Source organism: Erythrolamprus reginae, chromosome 1 (assembly GCF_031021105.1).
Source record: "Erythrolamprus reginae isolate rEryReg1 chromosome 1, rEryReg1.hap1, whole genome shotgun sequence".
Taxonomy (NCBI): domain Eukaryota; kingdom Metazoa; phylum Chordata; class Lepidosauria; order Squamata; family Dipsadidae; genus Erythrolamprus; species Erythrolamprus reginae.
In genome coordinates this window covers 180126733-180152880 of record NC_091950.1, presented here as the reverse complement: position 1 = coordinate 180152880, position 26148 = coordinate 180126733, and the positions used below count along the sequence as shown (strand labels likewise).

Here is a 26148-nt window from a genome sequence, read left to right as displayed (position 1 = left end):
ATTATAAGGGAGAGTGGGAATTCCACCTGTTCAAATACCTCAATCGAAATGGAAAATTCATTCAAATAAAAAGGATTCTTCAATTTTTAAAAAACACAACTCACAGAACAAGCCATAATTGATTTGGTTCATATGCCAGAACCAAACAAATTATCCTAAGGATTTCTTGAATATATGAAATCACAATTTGCCTTCTTCTCTAGGAGATCCCATTCTAATTGCAGCATTCTTTACATTAATAGCACAGCTGATTGTTAGCACTAAGAAAACCTTTGGAGAGACTATGGGCTTATCTTAAATTAAATCAACTTCTGTCAAACTGCATCTCCAATTATATTGCAGGGTGAGGAATGCTGGTATAGCTATAGCTAATCTCATTAAGATAGCAAGGACATCATTGATAGTCTTAAAAGATCTTGAAGATCTGTCTCAAAGGAAGGGCTCATGATTTGCCTACTATGTTCATAATAATTGTCAATGTGACTTAAACATTATATCTCCCATAGGATGTTTCCATTCTATTCTACAGTGTTTTTATAAAGGAATGGTCATTATTATTCTCAAATTCATATTTACATATTATCCATAAAGGGATATTTATGCATTTTCTGTATGATTTGTTCCTTAACTTTAGAGAAGTGGTAATTGCCTTCTAACCCATTTTCTTCACTGACAAAAACCAAAGTCCAGATATTGTGCAGTTTATTTCAAACCCTTATTTTGGGCTAAAAGTTCTGAAATTACTCATCCTTCCATAGGTTTTCCACCAGTACCCATCGGTAAGAATGATTCCAAACGATTTAGGAGGCTGTAGGCCAAAACAGATAGAATCCAACAGGGTTTTCTTATAAGGATTCTGGCATATTTCTTCTTTCTTAGGGATAATTCTATTACAGGATGTGATCATTCAGAAGCAAGCAGGGGGAAAGCAGGATTTATAGCGGGAGGGGGGAGGCCTAAACTCCAAAACTGTTATGAATAAACGGAAGTCATGAAAGAGGGATTTATTTCAGATAACATGTGTACAAGCCATCCTTCAGAGTACCAATGGCAAGAAAGAGGACAACTGCCAGTTCATAGTAAACCCTATCAGGATTCAAGTAAAACTAAGTCACTGCACCTTTGAATAATCAGTATCTTTCAAAGAAAAACTTTAAGATGTCTGTAAGAAACTCTGAACTAATAAGGATCAGTCAGTCCAAAAGAACAGGTGCAAAATCAGAAATCAAAGGCATTTTCAGGCAAATATCTGTAGAAAAATCTCTAAAACTTAGAAAAAAGGATGCCAGTAAAATATTTTAAGCAATTGGAAAATAGAGAATTGAGCTTCCACATTATTTGCAAACAATTCACAATGTAACATAACTTTCATTTCATTTATTAGATTTGTATGCCAACCCTCTCCGTAGACCCGGGGCGGCTCACAGCAATAATAAAAACAATGTACAATAACAAATCTAATATTTAAAAATATCTTTAAAAACCCTTCTTTAAAGACAAGACGCAGTCGGTGTTAGTGGGGGGACAGAGGTCGGCTCCTAGGTCTCTCCCTTGTGGGGTGCCTCAGGGGTCGGTCCTCTCCCCCCTGCTATTTCACATCTACATGAAACCGCTGGGCGAGATCATCCAAGGACATGGGGTGAGGTATCATCAATATGCGGATGATACCCAGCTTTACATCTCCACCCCATGCCCAGTCAGCGAAGCGGTGGAAGTGATGTGCCGGTGCCTGGAGGCTGTTGGGGCCTGGATGGGTGTCAACAGACTCAAGCTCAACCCGGATAAGACGGAGTGGCTGTGGGTTCTGCCTCCCAAGGACAACTCCATCTGTCCGTCCATTACCCTGGGGGGGGGGAATTATTGACCCCCTCAGAGAGGGTCCGCAACTTGGGCGTCCTCCTCGATCCACAGCTCACATTAGAACAACATCTCTCAGCTGTGGCGAGGGGGGCGTTTGCCCAGGTTCGCCTGGTGCACCAGTTGCGGCCCTACCTGGACCAGGACTCATTGCTCACAGTCACTCATGCCCTCATCACCTCGAGGTTCGACTACTGTAATGCTCTCTACATGGGGCTACCTTTGAAAAGTGTTCGGAAACTTCAGATCGTGCAGAATGCAGCTGCGAGAGCAGTCATGGGCTTACCCAGGTATGCCCATGTTTCACCATCACTCCGCAGCCTGCATTGGCTGCCGATCAGTTTCCGGTCACAATTCAAAGTGTTGGTTATGACCTTTAAAGCCCTTCATGGCACTGGACCAGAATATCTCCGAGACCGCCTTCTGCCGCACGAATCCCAGCGACCGATTAGGTCCCACAGAGTGGGCCTCCTCCGGGTCCCGTCAACTAAACAATGCCGGTTGGCGGGCCCCAGGGGGAGAGCCTTCTCTGTGGCGGCACCGGCTCTCTGGAACCAACTCCCCCCGGAGATCAGGACTGCCCCTACTCTTCCTGCCTTCCGTAAACTCCTCAAAACCCACCTTTGCCGTCAGGCATGGGGAAACTAAACATCTTCCCCTGGGCATGTTGAATTTATATATGGTATGCTTGTGTGTGTGTGTATGTTAGTATAGGGGTTTTTCTTAAATTTATAATATTTTAATTAATTGGATTAATGTATTGGATTGTCTTTTCACTTGTTGTGAGCCGCCCCGAGTTTTCGGAGAGGGGCGGCATACAAATCCAAATAATAAATAAAAATAAATAAATAAAGACATACACACAAACATACCATACATAAATCATATTGGCCTGGGGGAGATATCTCAGTTCCCCCATGCCTGGCAGCAGAGGTGGGTTTTAAAGAGTTGACGAAAGGCAATCCTAATCTCCGGGGGGAGGTGGTTCCAGAGGGTCAGGGCTGCCACAGAGAAGGCTCTTCCCCTGGGTCCCGCCGGAAGACATTGTTTAGTCGACGAGACCCGGAGAAGGCCAACTCTGTGGGACCTAACTGGTCGCTGGGATTCGTGTGGCAGAAGGCGGTCCCGGAGATATTCTGGTCCGATGCAATGAAGGGCTTTATAGGTCATAACCAACACTTTGAATTGTGACCGGAAACTGATCGGCAACCAATGCAGACTGTGGAGTGTTGGTGTAACATGGGCATACCTAGGGGAGCCAATGATTGCTCTCGCAGCTGCATTCTGCATGATCTGAAATTTCCGAACACTCTTCAAAAGTAGCCCCATGTAGAGAGTGTTACAGTAGTTGAACCTCGAGGTGATGAGGGCATAAGTGACTCTGAGCAGTGACTCCCGGTCCAGGTAGGGCCGCAACTGGTGCACCAGGCGAACCTGGGCAAACGCCCCCCTCGCCACAGCTGAAAGATGATTCTCTAATGTAAGCTGTGGATCAAGGAAGACGCCCAAGTTGTGGACCCTCTCTGAGGGGGTCAGTAATCCCCCCCCCAGGATAATGGACAGACAGATGAAATTGTCCTTGGGAGGCAAAACCCACAGCCACTCCGTCTTATCAGGGTTGAGTTTGAGTCTGTTGACACCCATCCAGACCCTAACAGCCTCCAGGCACCAGCACATCACTTCCACTGCTTCGTTGACTGGACAAGGGGTGGAGATGTACAACTGGGTATCATCAGCGTACTGATGATACCTCACCCCAACTTCTATCTAGAAGCAAGATCAAAATTAAGTTTGGATCAAAACTTGCTACTTCTATAAAAAACATGTATGACTTAGACCTATGATGGTGAATCTATGGCATATGTGCCAGAAGTGGCATGCAGAGACATCTCTCCGGGCATCTCCTGTTGCTCTTCTGGGTTTCTCACCAGCTAACTGGTCTTTGAATGTGTCCAAACACCGGAAACCGGAAGTCAGCTTCCCTGTGTGTGCATGCATACCAGGGACCTGCTCTTCCGGTTTCCACACTCCTTCATGCACGCGCTCTTGTTTCAGCACTCAAGAACTGAAAAGGTTTGCCAACACTACCTTAGACTATGGCAGAAGGCTCACATGCTTTGAAAAGGTTTCAGAAGAGAGACTTGTGCAATGTAAGTGCAGTATCTCCTTAAATCAACCGTGTCTTTTTTAAAGCCTTTGCATGAGACTTACTTGTTTAAACAAAAATGAGACAACAGGTATAAGTATAAACATGGGTGGTGCTTAAGTGCATTTTTGAAAGATGCACAACTATTTTTTTTTCCCACATCTGCATTATTCTACATATTTTTAAGTACACTGACTAAGGAAGACCAGTCTAGTCTAGTGGTTAAGGAACCAGGCTAGAAGTCAGGAGACTGCCAGTTCTAGACCTGCCTTAGACCTGAAAGTCAGCTGTGTGACTTTAGGCCAGTCACTTTCAGCCTACCAGCCAGTCAATTCCAGTCGAAACCAACGGATAAAAAAACCCCACACCCTGAACTTGTGGGGAAAACCTAGGAACAAAAAAGAAATTAAAAATATAATAACTAAGAACCTGCTTGCTATGTTTTTTTTTACAAAAGACAATTGAAATTAAATATAAAAAGCTAACAGTCTACAAAAGAATTAGTGAAACTGCAAAATAGCAATAATTAGAACTAGTTACTGTGTGAGTATGCATCTAATATTAGAGATGTAAAAATACATTTTTAGTTTTCTGAGTCTTCAAATAATTGTATTGCTTTAGATGCTGAATACACGGTCTGAAAATGTGCTTTCGCTGTCTTAATTAAAACAAGCTGCCATTTTAAAGCTACAAAGACGTATCCTGGACAAATTTATGGTTTGCAAAATTCAGTGTTTCATCGCGTGTGATCACAGAACACAGTTCATTTTGAGAAGATATATGCAGAAGTAAAACTGACTTATATGTATCCAATGTATTTCTATGTGTTATTAATTTCTATGATTCACTATAAATTCATCTTTTACTTTGAAACAAACTCTGAAAAAAGTAAAATAAATTCTTAACTATGCAATCACATGTTTATTCAGAGGTCAGCCCAAGAAAGCACATGGATATTTCTGCTAAGTGGGTCAAGTACACACCCTAAATCTTGTGAGTTGTTGTTGTTATATACACAGCAGTGAAACAAACATGGAATGTTTACATTAGTTTTTAAGATCAATATCTATGCTGAATTTCAGCACATGAAAGCAATTATGAAGGTCAATACTAAAATAGGCGTTGATTGCTTACCTGAACGCCTCTTCTCGTACGGTGAGCGGGTACAGCAGTCACATGGGTTGCTCATGTCCAATCCGGTGGAACTGAGCCTAGTATTAAAAAAGCTTGCCGGATCCGCCCCTTCCCCAGAATTCGCGAATCCATAGACTAGGCTCAGTTGTGAAGCTCTGTAGTGTTCAACTCTCATAGTTAGAAGAAGAAAGATATAGAAAGGTAAAGAGAACACACAGAAGGGCGGGAAGTGACTGCTGTACCCGCTCACCGTACGAGAAGAGGCGTTCAGGTAAGCAATCAACGCCTATTCTCCGTACTGAAGGAGCGGGTCCAGCAGTCACATGGGACATACCCAATAGATGGTCCCTAGGGTGGGATTAGCTTGCTATCATGTGAGATAACGGATTGGAGTACCCTTCTGCCGAAGGCAGCATCCGCTGAAGCGTAAGAATCAATTTTGTAGTGCCTGATGAAGGAATTTGGCGAGGCCCAAGTGGCTGCTTTGCAGACCTCCTCCAACGGGGCTTGAGTCGCCCAAGCGGCCGAGGTGGCTGCGCTCCTGGTGGAATGCGCAGTGATGTTCCTTGGAACTGAGAGGGAGGCCGACTCGTAGGCCTTAGATATAGTCCCTCTGATCCAACGGCCTATTACTGATGAAGACACTTTGGCCCCCATGACTCTGGGATGATAGGCTACAAAAAGTGCTTCTGACCTCCGAAAGGGTCCTGTGCGTTGGATATATATTCTCAGCGCTCTGGTGAGATCCAGGGTGTGCCATCTAATTGCCAAGGGATGGTCTCGTTGGAGGCAGAAGGAAGGTAGTACAATATCCTGAGATCTGTGGAACATGGAACTGACCTTGGGTAAGAAGGTGGGGTCCAGTCGCAAGACTACCTTATCCTGATGGAATTGGCAAAGGTCCTGCCTGATTGAGAGGGCAGCTAGCTCCGAAATGCGTCGGGCAGAGGTAATAGCCACCAAGAAGGCTACCTTAAAGGATAGGTACCTGAGGGACGCCGATTTTAGGGGTTCGTATGGTGCCTGCGTGAGGGAATGTAGAACCCGAGGCAAATCCCAGGATGGATACCTGTGGACCTTGGAAGGTCTGAGGTTGGCTATGCCCTTGAGGAATTCCTGGACTTCAGGGAAGGATCGGAGAGGCTGTCTGCGGGGACCCCCTAGGACAGATGAAATGGCTGCCAGATGACGCCGGAGGGTGCTGGTGGAAAGTCCTTTATGGAATCCTTGCATAAGGAAGGAAATAATTCTGTGTATGGGGATGCACAGAGGGGAGAAACCTTCCTGTAGGCACCACTGGTGAAACTTGGACCACGTGTGGTCGTAGATTCGATTGGTCGAGCCCCTCCTGGCCTTTAGAATGACCTCCACTGAATCGGGGTCATGACCACGCAGTTCTAAATCTCTCCTGATAACAGCCAGGCGGTGAGGTGGAACCACTCCGGGTCTGGATGGAAAGAGGCCCCCTGCCGCAGCATATCCCCCGAAACGGGGAGTCGCCAAGGGTCCTGGACGGACAGCTGTTGGAGATCTGCGAACCAGGGCCGGCGGGGCCAATGAGGGGCGATCAAGATTACTCGGGCCCTCTCGGTGAGGACCTTGTGAATCACGTCCGGGAGGATTGGAATTGGAGGAAATGCGTAGAGTAGGCCTGGAGGCCATGGACTCCGGAGGGCATTGATTGCTTCCGCTCCCGGGGATGGAAATCTGGAATAGAAGCGAGGGAGCTGGGCGTTCGCATTGGTCGCGAAGAGATCCAGGACTGGTAGGCCGAATCTGAGGGTGATTTGATGGAACAGGTCTTGGTGAAGGTTCCACTCTCCTGGGTCTATCGTTGCTCGGGATAGCCAATCCGCCTGGACGTTGAGACTCCCCGAGATGTGATCGGCTAGGAGCGACAGGAGATGTTTTTCCGCCCAAAGACCCAACTTGAGGGCCTCCCTCATGAGAGCCTTGGATCTCGTGCCCCCCTGTCTGCAGATATGGCTTTTTGTGGCAATGTTGTCGGTGAGAATGAGAACGTGCCGGTTGGGAATGCGAGGAGAGAAATGCTTCAGAGCCAGGGAAACGGCTCTTAACTCTAGCCAATTGATTGGCCTGGAAGCTTCCTCCGGGGACCACGTGCCCTGGGCTATCATCCCCTGGGCGTGGGCGCCCCATCCCGATAGACTGGCATCTGTGGTGATGACAAATTGATCCGGGCACCTGAACGGGGATCCTCTGTCCATGGCTGGAGACTTCCACCACTTGAAGGATCTGCGAACACTCAGTGGGATGACAATGCGTCGATTTGAGTTGCTGTGCCCCGATCTCTGAAAAGGCAACAGTAGCCACTGGAGTTCCCTAGCATGAAGGCGAGCCCAGGGAATGATGCCTATGCATGACACCATCTTCCCCAAAAGGGAAGATAGAGTAACTATGGATACTGAAGGATTAGATAAAATGTTAGAAATTAACTCCACTATACTGAGTTTTCTCTCAGGAGAGAGAAAGACCTGGGAGGATTTTGAATCAATAATAGATCCCAGGTGAGAAATGGAAGTGGAAGGTTGGAGGTGGCTTTTATCAAAGTTGATGGAAAATCCATGGTCCTGGAGGACTGACATGGTGACAGAAAGGTCTGTTTTCACTCTCTCTAGGGAGTTCCCATGAATTAAAATATCATCAAGATAACATAAAATGTGGATGGGAGACGCCCGGATATAGGCCGCCAGGGACCCCAAGAGCTTTGTAAAGACCCGAGGGGCCGAGGAGAGGCCAAATGGCATCGCCCTATACTGGAAATGCCTGCCTTGAAAAGAAAAACGTAAAAATTTTCTGTGGCACTTGGCTATAGGAATGTGAAGGTAGGCCTCAGTGAGGTCTAAGGAGACCATGAAATCTCCCGAGTGAATGGCGGCCAAAATAGAAGACAAGGAGTGCATCTTAAACTTCCTATATTTGATGAATAGGTTTAGTTTCTTTAAATCCAAAATGGCTCTCCAACCTCCGGAGGACTTTGGAACCATAAATAGGATGGAATAAAAACCTAGGCCCCTCTGACCGGAAGGGACCGGTTGAATGGCTCTGATGGACAATAGATGAGAAATGGCCTCCTCCATACGGTTACAATCTGAGGATGACCTGGGAGAAGGGCAGGAAATAAAACGTTTTGGGGGAGGAGAAATAAATTCCAAAAGAAGGCCTGATTGAACAGTGTCAATGACCCAAGGGTCCTTGGAGGTGAGACGCCAATTAGAGGCGAAATGAGCCAGGCGACCCCCTATGGGAATGGAGGTAAGATTACCATCTAGGTTTTTTTGAAGCCCTGTTAGAGGAAGCTCCCCTTTGGAAACGAAACCCTCTACCCCTGGAGTTCCTGCCTTGGGAACGAAAGCGGGGGGAATACTGACCTGGAGATCTCTGATAGGAAGCCGCTTGCTCTTGCTGGCGCCCTGGGCGACGAAAGGACTGCGTTTTGGTAACCTTTTTCGTGGTTGGACCCAAAACCTTCTTCTTGTCCGAGGTCTCCGTGAGGAGTGGATCCAGAAGATCACCGAAGAGAAGGTCGCGCTTTAAGGGGCCCTGGGATAACTGCCACTTTTGGCGAACTCCCGCTTGCCAAGGGCGAATCCATAGGAGTCTTCTTGCCGTTGTAGAAGCTGCAATAGACTTAGCAGAAAATCTAGTAGATTGTAAGGTGGCATCAGCCACGTACTGGGCAGCTGCAAAGACCTTGTTGAAGTCTTGTTGACCTCTCAAGTCATCGGGAGGAATGTGCTGTTGAAGTTGGCGAAGCCACAGCAGCATGGCTCTGGAGAAGAAAGAGGCCGCTGCAGAACTTTTAATAGCCCAGGAATCAGCGGTGAATCCTCTTTTGAGCATTTGCTCGATGCGCTTGTCCTCCGGGCGGAGGACTTCCTCCGCCTCGCCTGGCACAGCCGCTGCCGAGTGAAGAATCTTGACAGGTTCATCTGGTTTGGGAAAGGATAGAAGCTCTTCATAGGAAGAGGAGAGTTTATACAACTTTCTGTCCTTGGTAGAGGGATTAAGGCCAGAGGCTGGAAAATCCCACTGTTTGAGTAAGGCATCTTTAAACAATTTAGGCATAGGAATTACCTCGTTATCCTCCTGTTCCTCTGTGAAGTAAGGTAGATTCTCCTCCGGGGGATCAGTGGAAGTGGAGGCTTGTTTCTCCTGGGCCGCTAATCCCGTAGAAATTCTAGCTTTGAGGAGGAGAGATTTGAATAGTTGAGAAGGAAAAATAGTAATTGGAGGAGGGACCTTTATTTGGGATTCCTCATCCTCTGATAATCCCTGAAAAGGGTCTTCATCCTCCTCTACATCCTCATATTCATCCTGGGAGGATTCTGAATCATCCTGAATAGGAGCTCTGACCGCTGGGGAAGAACCCAAGGGGCGGGAGGAACGAGAAGGAGGAAGAGGTAAGGGAAGCTCATTGATGGTAGAGAGTTTGGCATCAATGGCTTTGGACAACACAGCAAAAATAGATTGGAACTCAGGAGGTAAACTGGAAATATCAGCAGAAATGGCAGAAGAATTCCTAAAGGCCTGGGAGGATCCTGGCTGGGGGGAATCTTCAATAATATCTGGTTCCTCTGGACCTATGCCCCATAGGTTAGGTTGGGGTCTGTCTAGGTTTGGCTCATCCAGAGATAACACAGGGACCCCAGAGGGAGGCAGACTAGAGGCCTCTGGTGGGTCTTGACTACTGATTACTTGGGCCTGCACTTTCAAACGTTTGGCTGATTTGTCATGAATTTTTTGTAGGGCTAGGTCCCTTCTCTTCTCGGCCCTGGTGACCTTGGTCGAGGGGCGGGCCCCTGGAGAAGAGGAGGAAGAGGCCTGGGGGATACTAGTAATTTCATCGCCTGTAGGCCTGGCCTCTCTGGGACCTTTAGTTGTGCCTCTCTTGGGAAAAGTAGCCATAGTCTGACAATTAACAGAAGACAAGGCTGAGCCAATAACTGAAATATAAGGAGAAGATTTCAAGGACTTCCCAAGAGGAATGGATCCTGCTTCGAGGCCTCGAAGCTGCTGAAACGTGAGGACAATCTGGGCAAACCCAGAGTTCGTGCCCCCAAATCCAGCGGGGCCAGCCTCCCTAAACTTTGTAATTAAGTAAAACCAAGGCACTATGGTTGGAGGCTTAGCCGGTGGAGAATTTAGCCTGGGACCCCCAAGGCCCGCTCCCGGATCCACGCGGTGGACTGAGGCCTACGCGGCTGGCAGAAGGCCAACACGAGAGGCCTAGATTTTTAAAAAAAGGGCGCGAAGGCCTTCGCGCCGAAAAAATCGCTCCGTAGAAATTCTTAAGGGAAAAGCGATCGACTAAGTCCAGGAGACTAGAAGGCGTCTCACTCCGCAGGAGGTATTTTATAAGCCCTTAATATTTTTGTATACAATAAATAATCAATAATTCAATGGATAAATACTTGCACCGGGACCTCCAGGCCAAGGGATTAGAAGAATCCACAAGCGGCCGCAGGAATCGTAACCGGCAAAACCGCCGGGGGGAAACGAAACCGCAACTTCTCCCAAGGAAAAAAGCCGAGCCGCTTCTTTTCTTTTTTTCTTTAAAACGGCTGGCGCAATTAGTGCAAGTAATAAATAAAGACAATAAATCTTACTACTTTTTTGAAGGAAAGATTGAAGGGAAGGTGTTAGAATGTTGAACGAGCTATCACAATACAACCGCAGGATATGCGAACTGAGCGAATTCTGGGGAAGGGGCGGATCCGGCAAGCTTTTTTAATACTAGGCTCAGTTCCACCGGATTGGACATGAGCAACCCATGTGACTGCTGGACCCGCTCCTTCAGTACGGAGAAATACATGTAATCTAAGAGTAAAAATGTTTTGGAAAGAACAAAAAGCCATGTACACTTGAAAATGGAATTGAAAATCTGATTCTATGCCTGCTTAAACAAATGCTACTGGAAGTCTCTTTCAGATTACTCTTTTTACTATGTGAGTTTCAAGGATTAAGCAATTGTGGACAAAGATGACTTAAACAAGTTTGTTAAATGCCTAAATATTAGCCACTTAAATATGAGCGAACAGCATACTGCAGCTGCCAAAAAGGCAACACAATTCTAGGCTGCATTAATAGAGGGATAGACTCAGCGGTGATATTCAGTTTGGGGCAAACCAGTAGTAGCAGCCAGCATAAGGCTCATGCCCAAGGTTTTTCACTTTATAATATAACAAAAGTTTTAGAAACTTCATTTTCCTGTCATCAAGGCTGCTTTGGCAAAGGCTAACTAACGACTTCCTAAAAATGCAGACAGAACAGCTTGCTGCTGAAAGCTTACTAGTTGTAGAGTAAAGGAAATGTTTCTAGAAGACGGAATATACAATTGGCCTAAATGTTAATTGGCTTAGGTCTTCTCTTAGCACAGGTGAGTGTTGAAAAGCCTTGCTTAAGAAAATATAATACAGCCAATTAAAGCCTCCGTGGGCCTTGTCTCTTGCTACATTTACCACATCCTCTACATGACTGACAGGCATAATAAAAAGGTAGTTCTTCCCCCACAATTAGATATGTCAACAGGACAAATAGGTCATCTTCTTGTGCAACAATGTTTCCACTTAGTATCATGTGCTGGTTATCAGCGGACAACAGCTACCAGGGAAACAACACTATACAAGTGGTGGAAAAGTCAGAATAAAGGAAAGGGAAGTTGGTCTTATCTGATACACATGATACACTCTCATAGGTAGAGCCAGCGTTCGAGATGGATGAGGGCAACCTGTCCTGAATGCTGGCTCCACCCACGATGGAGAAGGGGCATTGGTCCTATCTGATACGCCTCTTCTACGATGGTGGATATAGCAGCCATACATGGGTTAATCCTGTCCAGTGACTGGACTAACCCTGGCCAAAGCTTCTAATGTTGTTGTTATTGCTCCTCCCTTCTCCAGTTCGTAATGAAGGAGCGAAACGGCAGACTCTGTTGCACCACAGCCATCAGCTCTAGCGACAAATACCAATGCTAACTTAACTGTAATAAATCAAGAACGTCTGGCTGCTATATCCCCCATCGTAGAAGAGGCGTATCAGATAGGACCAACACCCCTTCTCCCTCGTGGTGGATATAGCAGCCATGCATGGGACATACCCAAGCCGAATATCCGATACGGGAGGGCCAGTAAATTGGTGAGGTTTTAAGCTTTCACAACCTATTGCAATAGCCTCCATCCAAAGGATGCTTCCGATGATGCATAAGTGTCGAGTTTGTAATGTTTCATAAATGTGGGGGTAGTCCAGGAAGCTGCTCTACATACTTCCTCAAGCGATGCTTGGGTCACCCACACCACTGAAGTAGCTGCACTTCTGGTTGAGTGGGCAGTAAGTCTAGCTGGAGGTTTCTTGTACTGCCTCTTATAAGCCCTGGCAATTGTGGACTGGATCCATCTGCCAATTGTAGAAGGCGACACCTTATATCCCATGAAAGCTGATTGGAATAAAATGAATAAAGCTTCCGACCCCCTGAAGTCCTTTGTGTGCTTGATTTACCACCGTAGCACCTGCCTAACATTTAAAGTATGTCATGTCTTCTCCTTAGAATGAACATGAGCACAAAAATTAGGTAAGACAATGATCTGCGCTCTGTGAAAGACGATGTTCACCTTGGATAAGAAGGCTGAATTCATGCGTAAGGCCACCTTCGCCGAGTGAAAGATGCATAGGTAATCATGTACCAACAAGGCCACTAGTTCTGACACGAGTCTGGCCAAGGTAATGGTTACTAGGAAGGCCACTTTGCATGTAAGGTGTTGTAATGAGGACTCCTTGAGAGGTTCGTATGGCGCTCCCATGAGGGACTTCAGTATCCTGGGCAAGTCCCAAGTCAGGTAACGATGTATGACCAGTGGGCCCAGAATAGTAACTGCTCGGAGGATCCTCTTGATGTGTGGATGATGAGCTACTGAGCCCAATGGCCCTAATGTTATGATGATAGCTACAGCTGCCACTTGTCTATGCAAGGTGTTGGGGCTAAGGCCCTTGTCTAAACCATCCTGAAGCAATATCAGCAAAGACTCAAGTGGCATTGGAGATTCTGCTTGTCGACGGTATCCGTGACGAGTGCATGGTGTTGCTGATCTGTTCAGGAATTCTGTCTCTCCTCAGAGCGAGCTGCTCAAACATCAAATGGTCAGTTTGAGCCACTGAAGGTTCAGATGGAGAACTGATCCCTGGCTGAGCGCGTCCAGTCTCTGGGTCAACCGCCATGGAGGTGACATTGAGAGGGCTTGAATTTCTGTGAACCTGGACTGTGCGGCCAGAATGGCGCAATCAAGACAACCCTTGCTCTCTCCAGCAGTGTCTTTTGGATTACTCGAGGAATGATCAGGTTCAGAAGGAATGCATAAAGCAACCTCTTGGGCCATGGAGACCTCAGAGTATCATTGCCGCATGCCCCGCAAGTGTAGAATCGCATGAAGAAGTGTGCAACCTGGGCACTAGTTGCACTGGCAAACAGGTCCACTGACAGGGTGCCAAATCTCTCCACTATTTCATTGAAAAGGTCTTGGTGTAGGTGTCATTCCGTATGGTCGAGAGATGATCGGCTGAGCCAGTCGGCCTGCACAGTTTATGCCTGAGATGTCGTCTGCTCGAATAGAAAGCAGATGGCTTTCCGCCCATGAATTGATCTGCTTCGTTCCCCCTTTGACGATTTATATGGGCCTTGGCCATAATGTGGTCCATCTTTACCAAGACATGGTGTCCAGAAAGAAGGTGTTGAAAGTGAAGCAGAGCCAGATAATAGCCTTCAGCTCCAGGATATTGATGCTTAATCTGCTGTCGCCCTTGGACCAACAACATTGGGCCATATGGGATATCAGATGGGTACCCCAGCTTGTTAGGCTGGCATCTGTAGTTAAGATGATCCGATCAAATTCCCAGAACAGGGTACCCTTCTCCAATGCTGGCGAAGCCTGCCAGAGAGACCTTCCTTTACATGGGGGAGAACCAGGATATGGGTCAGAGATGTTCTCCTGCCAGCTTTCTCTAAGGATAAGAAGAACCACTGAAGTTCCCTGGAATGAGCACTGGCCCAGGGAACAATGTTAAATGCTGATACCATTTTGCCAGTAGCTTGGCCAATTCTATGATTGGTGAATTATGAGACTTTCTAACCTCATTTACTAAGGTTTGTAAACTATCCTGTCTATCTTGTGAGGAATCAATGATCGTCTCCAAGTGAAGTATCCTAGTAGAAGGATATAACTGGCTCTTCTCCCAATTAATGGAGAAGCCATGGCACTCCAGTGCTTTGACCATGATGTTTAGGCTCTCCACGCTGCAGCAAGAGAAACTGATTGTATTAATGTCATCTAAATAGCATTGGACGTGCACCATATTAGCCCTGAAGGATGCTGCTATTGCTACCAGCAATTCAGTAAATACTCTAAGAGCCGATGACAAACCGAAGGGCATAGCCCAAAATTGATAGTGAGTTCCCGCAAATTGAAACCTAAGAAACTGCCTCTGGTCCTGGAGTATAGGGACATGCAAGTATGGAAGAGAGGAGATCATCCTCCCTGACCCCCTCCAGTAGTGATATTAATGAGTGTATTTTAAACTGCTTATAAATAATGTAACGGTTCGATCTTTTTCAGATCCAGAACTGCTCTCCACCCTCTACTATAAATAAAATTGAATAAAATCCCTGCCCCCAGAAGGATCCCTTTGATGGCATGGATATCCAGCAAGAACTGAATAGCCTTCACCATGAGGAGCCTGCTGGATGGGATATGGGAGACCGGACAGTGGAGGAAAAACTTCGGTGGGGTGGATAGGAACTCTAGAGAGGACTTGATCAGATGGTCTCTTGTACTCAGGCATCCAAGGTGGACTCTTCCTATCGGTCTATGTAGTAGGTCAGACAACCACTGATGGGATTCTGGGGAATGCATTTACTGGGGGCAACAGGCAAAACGACCTCCTCCTCCTCGAAAGGGCCATCGAGATCTAAATGGACGGCCCATCAGGTCTGTTCTGTCGTGGCCTGGCCTATTGGCCATAAAGCCCTTGGGATCGTTGGGAATATGCACCTGTCCGATAAGCTTGATATCAGGAGTATGGAGCCAGTCTAGCTTCATGACATCTGGTAGCAGCAGTTCTAAACATTTGCCGAAGAGGTGTTCTTCTTCGTAACATGCCAAGGCCTACTTCCCCTTGTGACATGGATCCGCCTGCCAATTCTTAAGCCAAACCAGTCTTTGCACTATGACATTTGTTCGCATAGATCTAGCTGCAAATCTCACCCCTGTGTCCACCATGATATGGGCTGCCGCTATCAATTTACTAATGTCCTGGTGAGGGCGGTCTTCTGCGGTTTTCCTGCCACTGGCGTATCCAAATCAACAAAGAATTGGTAAAGAAGGATACTATCATGGCCATACATATAGCTTATGGGGAGGACTGATATGCTCATTGGAGAGAGAGCTCCGTTCGGCAATCGTCTGGTTGGAGAGAATCCGCTGGATCACCTGGGACCCCAGCTACTGCATGAAGAGCTACTACTGGGGTGTCGACTGCTGGCACTTGAATATCTTGGACAAATCCAGAGCCACATTGTAGAGGTGCTTTTCCGCCACGGAAGAGTTGGGACCTGATCCCGTGGTGACCCACTGATGAGCAATGAGGTCTACAAACATTTTGGGAGAAGGTATTACCTCCTAGGTCAGGGGTAGGCAAAGTTGGTTCTTCTATGACTTGTGGACTTCAACTCCCAGAATTCCTGAGCCAATCATGCTAGCTCATGACTTCTGGGAGTTGAAGTCCATATGTCATAGGAGGGCCAACCTTGCCTACCCCGTCCTACGTAATTGGTTGTTCTTGAAACAAGGGATTAGTCTTGTCCTGGGACATGTTGGACTCGGGCGCCAGAGGCGGAGGTGCCAATCCCACCACTATCTGGGCCTTGTGGCGCAATGGCCGGAACAAATGGAGAGCAAAAAGCCCAATGTTGTTCTGGTTGGGCCTCTTCTAGCTATTGTCTTCTTCCAAGGACTGATAGAGTGAATCCCCAGGGACACACACCTGTTTTTATCATCTCCAGATTTGTAGACTTGTGTCTTAACTCAAATACAAAACTGGCTCTCTGTGCTTAAACTGGTCAATAATATTCTCATCTACATTCAGTTAAAATGCCAAATACATCTACAGCTACCAATAGCGTTTTAAATGACTATAAAGATCTATTCCTTAATTTTCACTCTCTAATCTGAATCATAAACTGTAAATAACCTAAAGGGAACAAGAAATTTTTAATTTCCTTTCTTTTCCTCCAATGTGGAATATGTCATCTCAACACAACAATTATTAATTAAAGCCATACAACAATTATTAATTATAGTCACGCTGCATACACATATCTTTGAATCGCCATGACTATACCCCTAGGCACATGAAACGCTATTACCTTCCCACTGGTACCTATATATCTACTTGCATATGCATGTTTTCGAACTGCTAGGTTGCAAGTGGCAAATTATTAAATATTCAAACAGAACTTCATATTAATTCTACTTTGCCAATTAAACAATTAGATTTCATCTTTTTGTACAAATACAAAATTAACCTCCATTAGTACTTTAATGTTGAAATCCTCAACATTAATGTTAGAGGATTTCAACATTAAAAGTTTTAAGTTACATTTGATATGCTGCTTGTATTTGTTTAAATCTAATTACTACAAAGAGCATGATGTGAAATAGTAAAAAAACTGACTTGACAATTCATTTAGAAATGAAGGAATTTTTCATTAGTCCAACCAGAAAATAATATACAGCCAGTATTCTCAATTGAAGCCTCTTCCAATCTGCATAACCTAATACAGTACCAACTCATCATATAGAAATAACATAATCTGCATGAAATTTACATGCATTAAATCAACTTACCTTTTTTCTATATTGAGAAAATTGTGAGAGGGCAAAGACGGTTGCAACGGCTCCTCCTCCTATGAGGATAGTTCCTTTCACTGCCTTCCGAAAAGCCATGATTTAGTTCTAGGGACAAGAAGAAAAATCAGGAAAGTTTGCAAGATTAGAGAATATTCCTCTAAACTTGAAATAAGAAACTTGAGATTCATATGACAGTGAGTTTAAAAAGTTCATGCAGGGACAGCCACATTAGGTAAGGAACTTTGGATAGAATATTTAGCTTTGCTGACTAAAAAGAAATACGATTCCATCCCAGAGTCCTTTGAAGAACTGTTTGATTATGAGTAAAGACAAGCTCAAACATTGGCAATCATAGTATTATTGCAGTGCAAAACACAAATAGTCAAAAGCCAGAGTCTCAAAAATAATAACTCCCACCGTAGCCCGTTTGCTTATAGTATTAACATTATTGTATTTTAGGCATAAGGGTATTCAAGGCAATGCAATATCATTAATTCAAAAAAACCCACAGATTAAACTGCTCTCACAAGAATGGGTCTGAAGATACTTATGAGATATAGGGCTTTGGCTCTTTAGACCTGGTAATACCAAAAGAACATGCATGCTCCAACTCCCAGAAAATAATTGGGAGTCTTTCTTTCAGCCCATGAGATACATTATATTACTGCATCCACGTATGTCATCCAGGAGCAAGCTTGTAAGCTATTCTCTTTTTAGTAGTGGAAAACTCCTATTTACCAATTCAAAGTCAAAGACACAATTCCCTATGTATAACCCTGGAGCCCAATGTAAACCAGCTACTGCAGGAAATGCCCTTATTTTGTCATCCTAGCATTCTAAACTTAGTTCAGTAGCAGCAGTGAGATTGTGCAACTTTGCCCAGTGAGGTATACTTCACAAATACACTGTGCATTACAGATAGTCTTTGACTTATGACCACAATTGAGCCCAATATTTATGTTGCTGAGACATTGGTTAAGTGAGCTTTGCCTCATTTTATGACTCTGTTGACTTCGCTCATGATAAGGTTGCAAAAGGGAATCACATGACTTGGGACACTGCAACCGCTGTAAATGTGAGTCAGTGTCAAGCGGCTGAATTTTGATCACATGATTATGGGCAAATGCTGCAATGGTGGTAAATTTGAAAAATAGCCACAAGTCACTTTTTCCACTGATGTTGCAACTTTGAACAGTCACTAAGTGAGCTGTTGTAAGTTGAGGACTACCTATATATTCAAGTCCTGCCTTAGCCATAAAAGTCAGCAGGTTGATTTTGTGTGTGTGTGTGTGTCAGACACTCTTTCTCAGTCCAATTCACCTCACAGTGGGTGGAGAAAATAGGAAAAGATGTTGGATATGTTCATTGCCTTGAGTTATTTGTAAAAAATAATAAAGGTGGATATGAACAAGCAAATGAATAAATAATTATGGTCCTTAATCCAATCAATAGACAAAAATTCCATTCAACTGATTTCAGAAATCAAATTGCAATTTTCCCAAAACTACAAGTTTCAGAATTTCTAACAGCCAAAGTGTTTGAAATTTATTTATTTATTTATTCATTCATTCATTCATTCATTCAATTTTTATGCCGCCCTTCTCTTTAGACTCAGGGCAACTTACAACATGTTAGCAATAGCACTTTTTAACAGAGCTAGGCTATTGCCCCCACAATCCGGGTCCTCATTTTACCCACCTCGGAAGGATGGAAGCCTGAGTCAACCTTGAGCAGGTGATGAGATTTGAACCTACAGATCTACAGTCAGCTTCAGTGGCCTGCAGTACTGCACTCTCCCTGCTGCGCCACCCCCGCCATACCAAGATGACAAAGCCTGACACGATATAAATACTGACAAAATGAATTCACAACTACAAGTTGGCCTGTGGCACCTATAAGCCCCATTCGCTGAACCATCCCACTATCAGCCAAAATTAAAGTGGGGGCTGGGGGTGAAACAAATTTTTGGTTGGCTATATCATTGTGTGACATTGAACAGTGCTGCTGCAGGCAGAAAAAAACTGACCACACAAGTATCTTTCTTATTTCTCTTGAGTAGGATGGTAGGCATCATTATTTTTGTTGTTCGTAATGATACAGTGATTACAGTGATTTTGTTGTTCGTAATGATACAATGATACACAATGATACAGCTGAAGAAGGCTGAATCATCACAACAAACTAATGATTATAAAAAGCAGTTGCCAAGCAGGTCAAACTACTTGTCCGCCTACTTCAGCTTTCCCCAATCTGATAGCTTCCAAATGCATTGGAACTTCAACATTCAACTATAAATTGGCTTGTCTGGGCCTTTTAAAAAATTACAAAAATTGTCCCAACACATCTCAAGGGCATGAGATTGATGAAGATCGATGTAGCCCAGTCTTATCACTGCTAGTCTTAGTTGCAGTAGCTATACCTTCTCCCTGGCTTTTTAATCACACTTTCCAGGAATCTGCTGCATGGCATTGAGCTATAGCCTCTTCTCAATGCATTGTACATTATATTATACCTTATGGCCCCGGTCCTATTCATGTGCAAAAAAATTCTATTTAGGAATTTTTGGAAGGCCATTTTGATGGGAAAATACTAGGAAACAGCCTCCAAAACTGGAAAACTCTCCTGGAAGAAAACAACAGCAAACTACATGTGTGTTGTTGCCCAGGAAAATAACATAGACATACCCATGAGGTCACTTGGAATCAAGCAAGCCCCACTAAAGAGTGCCTTTCTTTTGTTCTTTCCTTCTATAAAATCCGATGGCAGAAAAGGGAGTGCAATAAACACCCCTTTACAAAAATCATTTCGACTGATTTTTCTCAATCCACCAGATGTGTACCAGCCATAGGTTGATTTCAAGAGGGCTTATGTGCTAATGCTACTTTCCAAGTATTTGTTTTTTATTCATTCATTCAATTGTCAAAACGTGTACAACTTACAACAGGTATAAACATAAACCAAGTAGGGATACAAGAACAGCCCTGCCATTGAGGAAAAAAAACTGACTGGAATGACGAATGCAAGCTTATCAAGTCCAATCATCAGCAGTTACACCCTGGTAAGCCTTTCTTTTTCAGCAGCTATTCTTCCTTTGCGCAAACTATCGTAATTATGCAACCTCTTCAATAAATCTTATGGAAAAACATTAAAGTTCTTTATGAAAAACCACAGAACTTTTAAAATATAATTCCTAAAATAGGTTTACATAAAGTTATTGCAGTACAATCTTTTATACTTTGTTCAGGATCCATTGTGAAGGAAGAGAGGAGACGATTCTTCTAAAAAGATGCCTACCAGCTGGTTTTTATAAATTCTTATGCCAAAACAGAAAACATTTTTAAAATCTCAGCTATTTCAAAAATGGCTGTTTGCATCAGTTTAAAACATCAAAAATATTTTAAATATTTAAATATTTTAAAGTATTAAATTTGATCAATCTAACAGACCTATGTACGTACTAATTTCCCAGAGAGTAACCTCCATTGAAAATAGAATTTAAGTGAAGACAACAAAAAAGACATGCTCAACTCCTGACAACTTTATGAATATAGACTTCGTTTGCGATCTTCTCCTTACGATTTTTCAATTTCTCAAACCTGATCTACAATTCAGACTACAGCAGATCAGATAGAATGAAATGCTTCTGCTCTTCTAAGAAGGGATTATATGCAGACGTCCATATACTAGTCTAAAACTGATAAACACAACATATAGACACATAACAGATAACAGAATGGTAGAACTGGAAGGATCATCTAGTTCAGCTGTCTGCAAATGTAGAGGGGAAACTATTCATTTACTAATTTATTTTTAAGACTGAGCATAAAGAGAATTGAAAACATGTCATAATAACAAGCAAGAACCCAAAAGATTTTTTTTAAACTTACACGGTAAATTCAGAAATGAAGTTTCGTTGTCCTTCTTATTATAAAAGTCCTCAAGAAATGGAGAACTGAATCCACAATCTTTATAGGTAGATCTTTATTTTGTCAAACTTGAAGCTGCCCAACTTATTAACATATCTGGGTGGCCTACAACTTTTACATATACATACGCCCTTAATGTGTCCTCAAGTTCCTACTGACCACATGGTTTCATCAATCAATCACAGACACATTTCATCAATAAAGCAATAACAACAATAAACCAACCTCAAAGAAGGGCTTTCCCCTGCCAATCTGTCAACACAGCTGGAAAAAGTCATAAAACTTTCCTAAACAAGCAAGCCACATGGATTGGGGGTGGGGGGACACATCTGGCAGGCCTAAAGATCCAATGCTCAGAATGGCATCTTCCCACCTATCAAAAAGAATAGTTCCTCAGCAGTATTTTGGGGTATATTTCATCCTAGGACCTTGAAGGCATTCAAATTAGCCAAATTATGTTTCATCGTATGCTAGTAAAATAACTTTTTTTAAGATATAAAGACTGAAGCAAAATTTCCGTTCCCCCCCAACTTACTATTAAGAATTCACTTGGAGAAAACACTTCCTTTGCCTTTTTTTCTTCTTTTTTTTTTTGCTATGAATGTATTCTTTAAAAGCTTTCTTGTTGGATTTCATCTCTCTTGCCAAGTTTAGCTAATTTTCCATCTTTGCCTTTGTGTGCGTCCTGAAATTCTGAGCCAAAGCTTTACACAATCGCTCGAGTTTTAGTCCTTCCATCTAAAGAAGCACCCTTCTCTCACAAACTGCCTGTTCAAACACATTGGCTCCTTTAGATACTGTACCTACTACCCAGGGGTAGATTCTACTTATCTTCCCTACCGGTTCACATCGCATGAAGAGTGTGTGTTTTGTGCATACATATGGAACAAGTACATGCGCCCCGTCACATTTTTCCAAGCCACTTTCAGGAAGTGAACAGAGGACCAGTTCAGGGGTGTGGCCAGCCGGCCATCGCTGCCGGTTTGGTGAGTGAGAGCAAATTCCCGCCAGTGGTATGGGCGAACGGTCCAAACCGGTAGCAACCCACCACTGCTCCTACCTCTTTTTCTTATTATTCTTATTCTTATTATTCTTATTCTTGTTCTTATTCTTATTATTAATTAGATTTGTATGCCGCCCCTCTCCGTAGACTCGGGGCGGCTCACAGCAATAATAAAAGCAATGTACAATAACAAATCTAATATTTAAAAATATCTAAAAAACCCTTATTTAAAAACAAGACATGCACACAAACATACCATACATAAATTATATAGGCCTGGGGGAGATGTCTCAATTTCCCTATGCCTGACGGCAGAGGTGGGTTTTAAGGAGTTTACGAAAGGCAAGAAAGGTGGGGGCAATCCTAATCTCTGGGGGGGGAGCTGATTCCAGAGGGTCGGGACCGCCACAGAGAAGGCTCTTCCCCTGGGTCCCGCCAGACGACATTGTTTAGTCAACGGCACCCGGAGAAGGCCAACTCTGTGGGACATAACCAGTCGCTGAAATTCATGCAGCAGAAGGCGGTCCCGGAAATATTCTGGTTCGATGCCATGAAGAGCTTTATAAGTCATAACCAACACTTTGAATTGTGACCGGAAACTGATCTGCACCCAATGCAGACTGTGGAGTGTTGCTGTAACATGGGATGTAACATCTTGTTTGATACTGCAGTATTTCTTAAATTCTTTTAAAAGAAACCCAGACAATGATGGTATTTTTGCATTTCAGACGTTCTTCCCATGACATTTTCCATCCTATTCCTTTTCATTTATAAAATCAACCTTTCTAAAACTTGCAATTTTTAACAAACCTTTTTGGCTAAAATCAAAAGTAGGTGTGGTCACCATACACTTCCCATCAATTCAACATATTCAATTGGGATCAGGTGCAAGGTAGATCAACTAGCAGCCAACTCAACTTTTTAAAAAACAAAATTATCTCCAACATCTATAGAACATTTTGTGTTGGGCAGAATTAGTTCTCCAACAGATAGCAAAAATCTCCCATCACAGCCATTTCATGACTTTTTTTTTGAAGCTTTGGTTAATCTGTTTTAATAAACCTTCATCCATTCCTCTGGACTGATATGGTGATCTACAGCATGTTCCTAGCAAGATATCCCTTCTATTAGCTTGCCCTTTTGTCTTGAGCTTTTCAACAAACATATTATTACCATCAGCCCTATAGTATAGAAGATCATTAAGATACATAATGGCACTCCATCTTCTTTTTTGTGTTGTCTGTTCCTCTAAAACCAACTGTAACCATCAAGGCCAATGTGACACTAGTAGACTCATCCCACAATTTTTCACTGCCTAATGATACCTAACTTAAATGTCTCTGCACAAAGTACGGAGATGTTTGTCAACCATGCTTTGTGTACAAACATTTAAGCAATTGGATTGAACTTTTTGTATCCAGAAAGTCTAACCCATTCTCTCTTTGCCATCATCTCATTTGCCTCTACAGTACCTAGCAATTTGTTTTGCTTCTGTATTCAATCCACTACTTGACAATTCATTGGTTCCATTCCTTTGCATTCTAATGTAAAGCCCTTATGATGAGGTTAGCTAGTCATCATCCAGAAATATACTTTTCCTTCTTAGTAAAATGAATACCATAATGCAAAGCATTTTTTTCCTTCCTGAAATTTGAACTTATTTGAACTTCACGCCTCTCAATTGCACTAACACTGCAACTAGGAGTTCACTTAATGTTTTTCCTTTCTTTTGCCTTCAATGGGAAGTATTCTTAGGAACATCACCTAGGTCTCCAAATCCATCACCCCCTTTCCCAATGCCACATGGTAACTATGTGATAACTCTGAAACTACTGGAAGTCATGCTTTACAATATTATTTATGCCCACAAGATTAGCGGGATAAGTCTCTGATCAGAAGATGCAACAAGAGCTATCAGTCCTCCAATCATATCTTAAGACTTGGCAGATTGCATACATGTGAGTATGAACAATATGAATAATAAATAGGAACTACTGCGCCTTTCACAAACGTCCTTTTATAATCACCATGTTTTCTTCTTCTTGATGACCAGTAAATAGATCACTTCCACTTGGATCAGGTGACTAATTTAACAATGAGGGCTTTTGGTAGCTTACTCATGTTTGTAGAAGCTTTCTTTGAGGCTAGAGGCTGCCAAGATCTACGACAATAGTCTACTTTGTAATCATTCTGCTTCTGACTGTGACCTGTTGCCAGCTTCTTTATTCCCACGCTTGGGCAAAGTTGTAAACCTTACATTTTTCTCGTTTGTGTTGAGTAATGGTGTCCACACTACAGCTTAGGAAGTCTTCCTCTTGATGAATGAAATATACGCCTAACACTGACCTCCTGTTAGTTCTCCAATCTCTGAGTTTAGAATTTTCACAAAAATATTTTGCAAATGAAAAAGGTTTGCCTTCATAAAAAAAGATCTTGCACATATATGGTGCAGCTAAAAACCAAAATCCAATCTCTGACCATGATCTCTCTACTCTCCAGAGGGGGGAAAAATCCCCAAAAGAATAAATGCAAGCACATTTGTTAAGTTTTGCGTGCCATCAGAGGCATGTGTGCTGTTGGCTTGAGCTGGTAAGATGAAGTCCAATTCCTTTGCCATTAGCAGATCTTTCTACTGTCTTCCCAGGATACAGAAGGAATATGCAGATGAACCTCTCATTCTTGGATTAAAGGTCCTTCAGTGTTTCTGAACTACAATTCCTATCATGCCTAGCCAGACAAGCCAACTGTCAAAATTTATAGGGATTGCTGCCCTGGTATATCCAATATTTTATTTTTATTTATTTATTATTTTTATTTATTTGTTAAGTATGTATTGGTAAAATACATCGATATAACATAGTTTATACAGGTGAAACTCAAAAAATTTGAATATCATGCAAATGTTCATTTATTTCAGTAATGTAACTTAAAAGGTGAAACTTAACATATGAGAGATATTCATAACTTGCAAGGCAGTTCAAGCCGTGATTTATCATAATTGTGATGATTATGGGGTACAATTCATGAAAACCCCAATTCAGAAAATTAGAATTGTTCTGTCGGGCTCTCTGGTAGACTCCTCCCAAAAATTCACAGATACAAATTTCAGACACACACACGTTTGAAAATTCAAAATAATGTTCTTTATAGGGAAAATTCACTTAAACCAAGCCCTCTTTTGGTATAGCAAAGAGCACTCATCTCCAAACAAACTGGTAATTTGTACAAGTCCCTTATCAGTTCTGTGATACTTAGCTTGCAGCTGTGAGGCAATTCACAGTCCTTCTTTCACAAAGTGAAACACACTTTGCTCTGGTTTAGTTTCAAAGCAGGGAAAAATCAGCACATAAAAAGTCAAAGTCAGTAAAGGAGTCACGAAACACAATGATCAGATAATCCTCCACAATGGCCAAGCCCACAGGCTGCTATTTATAGCAGACTCACTAATTACCACAGCACCACCCAACCACAGGTGGCCTCATTTTCTTTGATAATAATCTCTCAGTTGTTGTTGCCTATGCATTGCTCTCCGCATGCGTGGCTGTATCATTAACTCTTGTTCTGAATCCAAGGAGGAGCTAGATAATTGATCTCCTTCTGAGCTGTCTGCCACATTCTCCTCCTCCCTGTCACTCATGTCTTCTTGGCCAGAGGAGCCTTCATCAGCAGATTCCACCGGGGGGCAAAACAGGCCTGCAGCATGTGGATGTCTCCCCCACATCCACAGTCCTTGGGGCAGGAGCTGGGCCAGAGCTAACCACAACAAGAATATTACAATCAATTAAAAAAGGATTGTACATAAAATATTGAACTTCTGAAAAGTCTAAGCATGCATACGTACTCAGTACTTCATTTGGGCCTCTTTTTCAGCAATTACTAGCTCAATACAGCATGCCATGGATGCTATCAGCCTGTGGCATTGTTGAGGTGTTATGGTAGACCAGGATGCTTCAATAGCGGCCTTCAGCTCTTTTGCATTGTTCCGTGTCATGTCTCTCGTTTTTCTCTTGGCAATGCCCCATAGATTCTCTATGGGGTTCAGGTCAGGCACGTCTGCTGGCTAGTCAAGGACAGTAATCCCACAGTCATTGAAACAGGTTTTGGTGCTTTAGGCAGTGTGGGCAGGTGCCAAGTCCGGCTGGAAAATTTAAGTCACCATCCCCA

The 26148-nt window shown here is 43.4% G+C and overlaps 1 protein-coding gene across 2 annotated transcripts in view; it reads right to left on the bottom strand.

Annotated features, from left to right (window-relative positions):
- Positions 1-26148, bottom strand: part of GPD2 (glycerol-3-phosphate dehydrogenase 2) — a 130205-nt gene that overhangs the window by 78855 nt on the left and 25202 nt on the right. For both annotated transcript variants that reach the window (XM_070731543.1, XM_070731542.1), the window contains exon 2: positions 17053-17160. In XM_070731543.1, the coding sequence (XP_070587644.1) occupies positions 17053-17151 (99 nt within the window). In that variant the 5' untranslated portion in view covers positions 17152-17160. The remainder of the gene's footprint in view (positions 1-17052; positions 17161-26148) is intronic.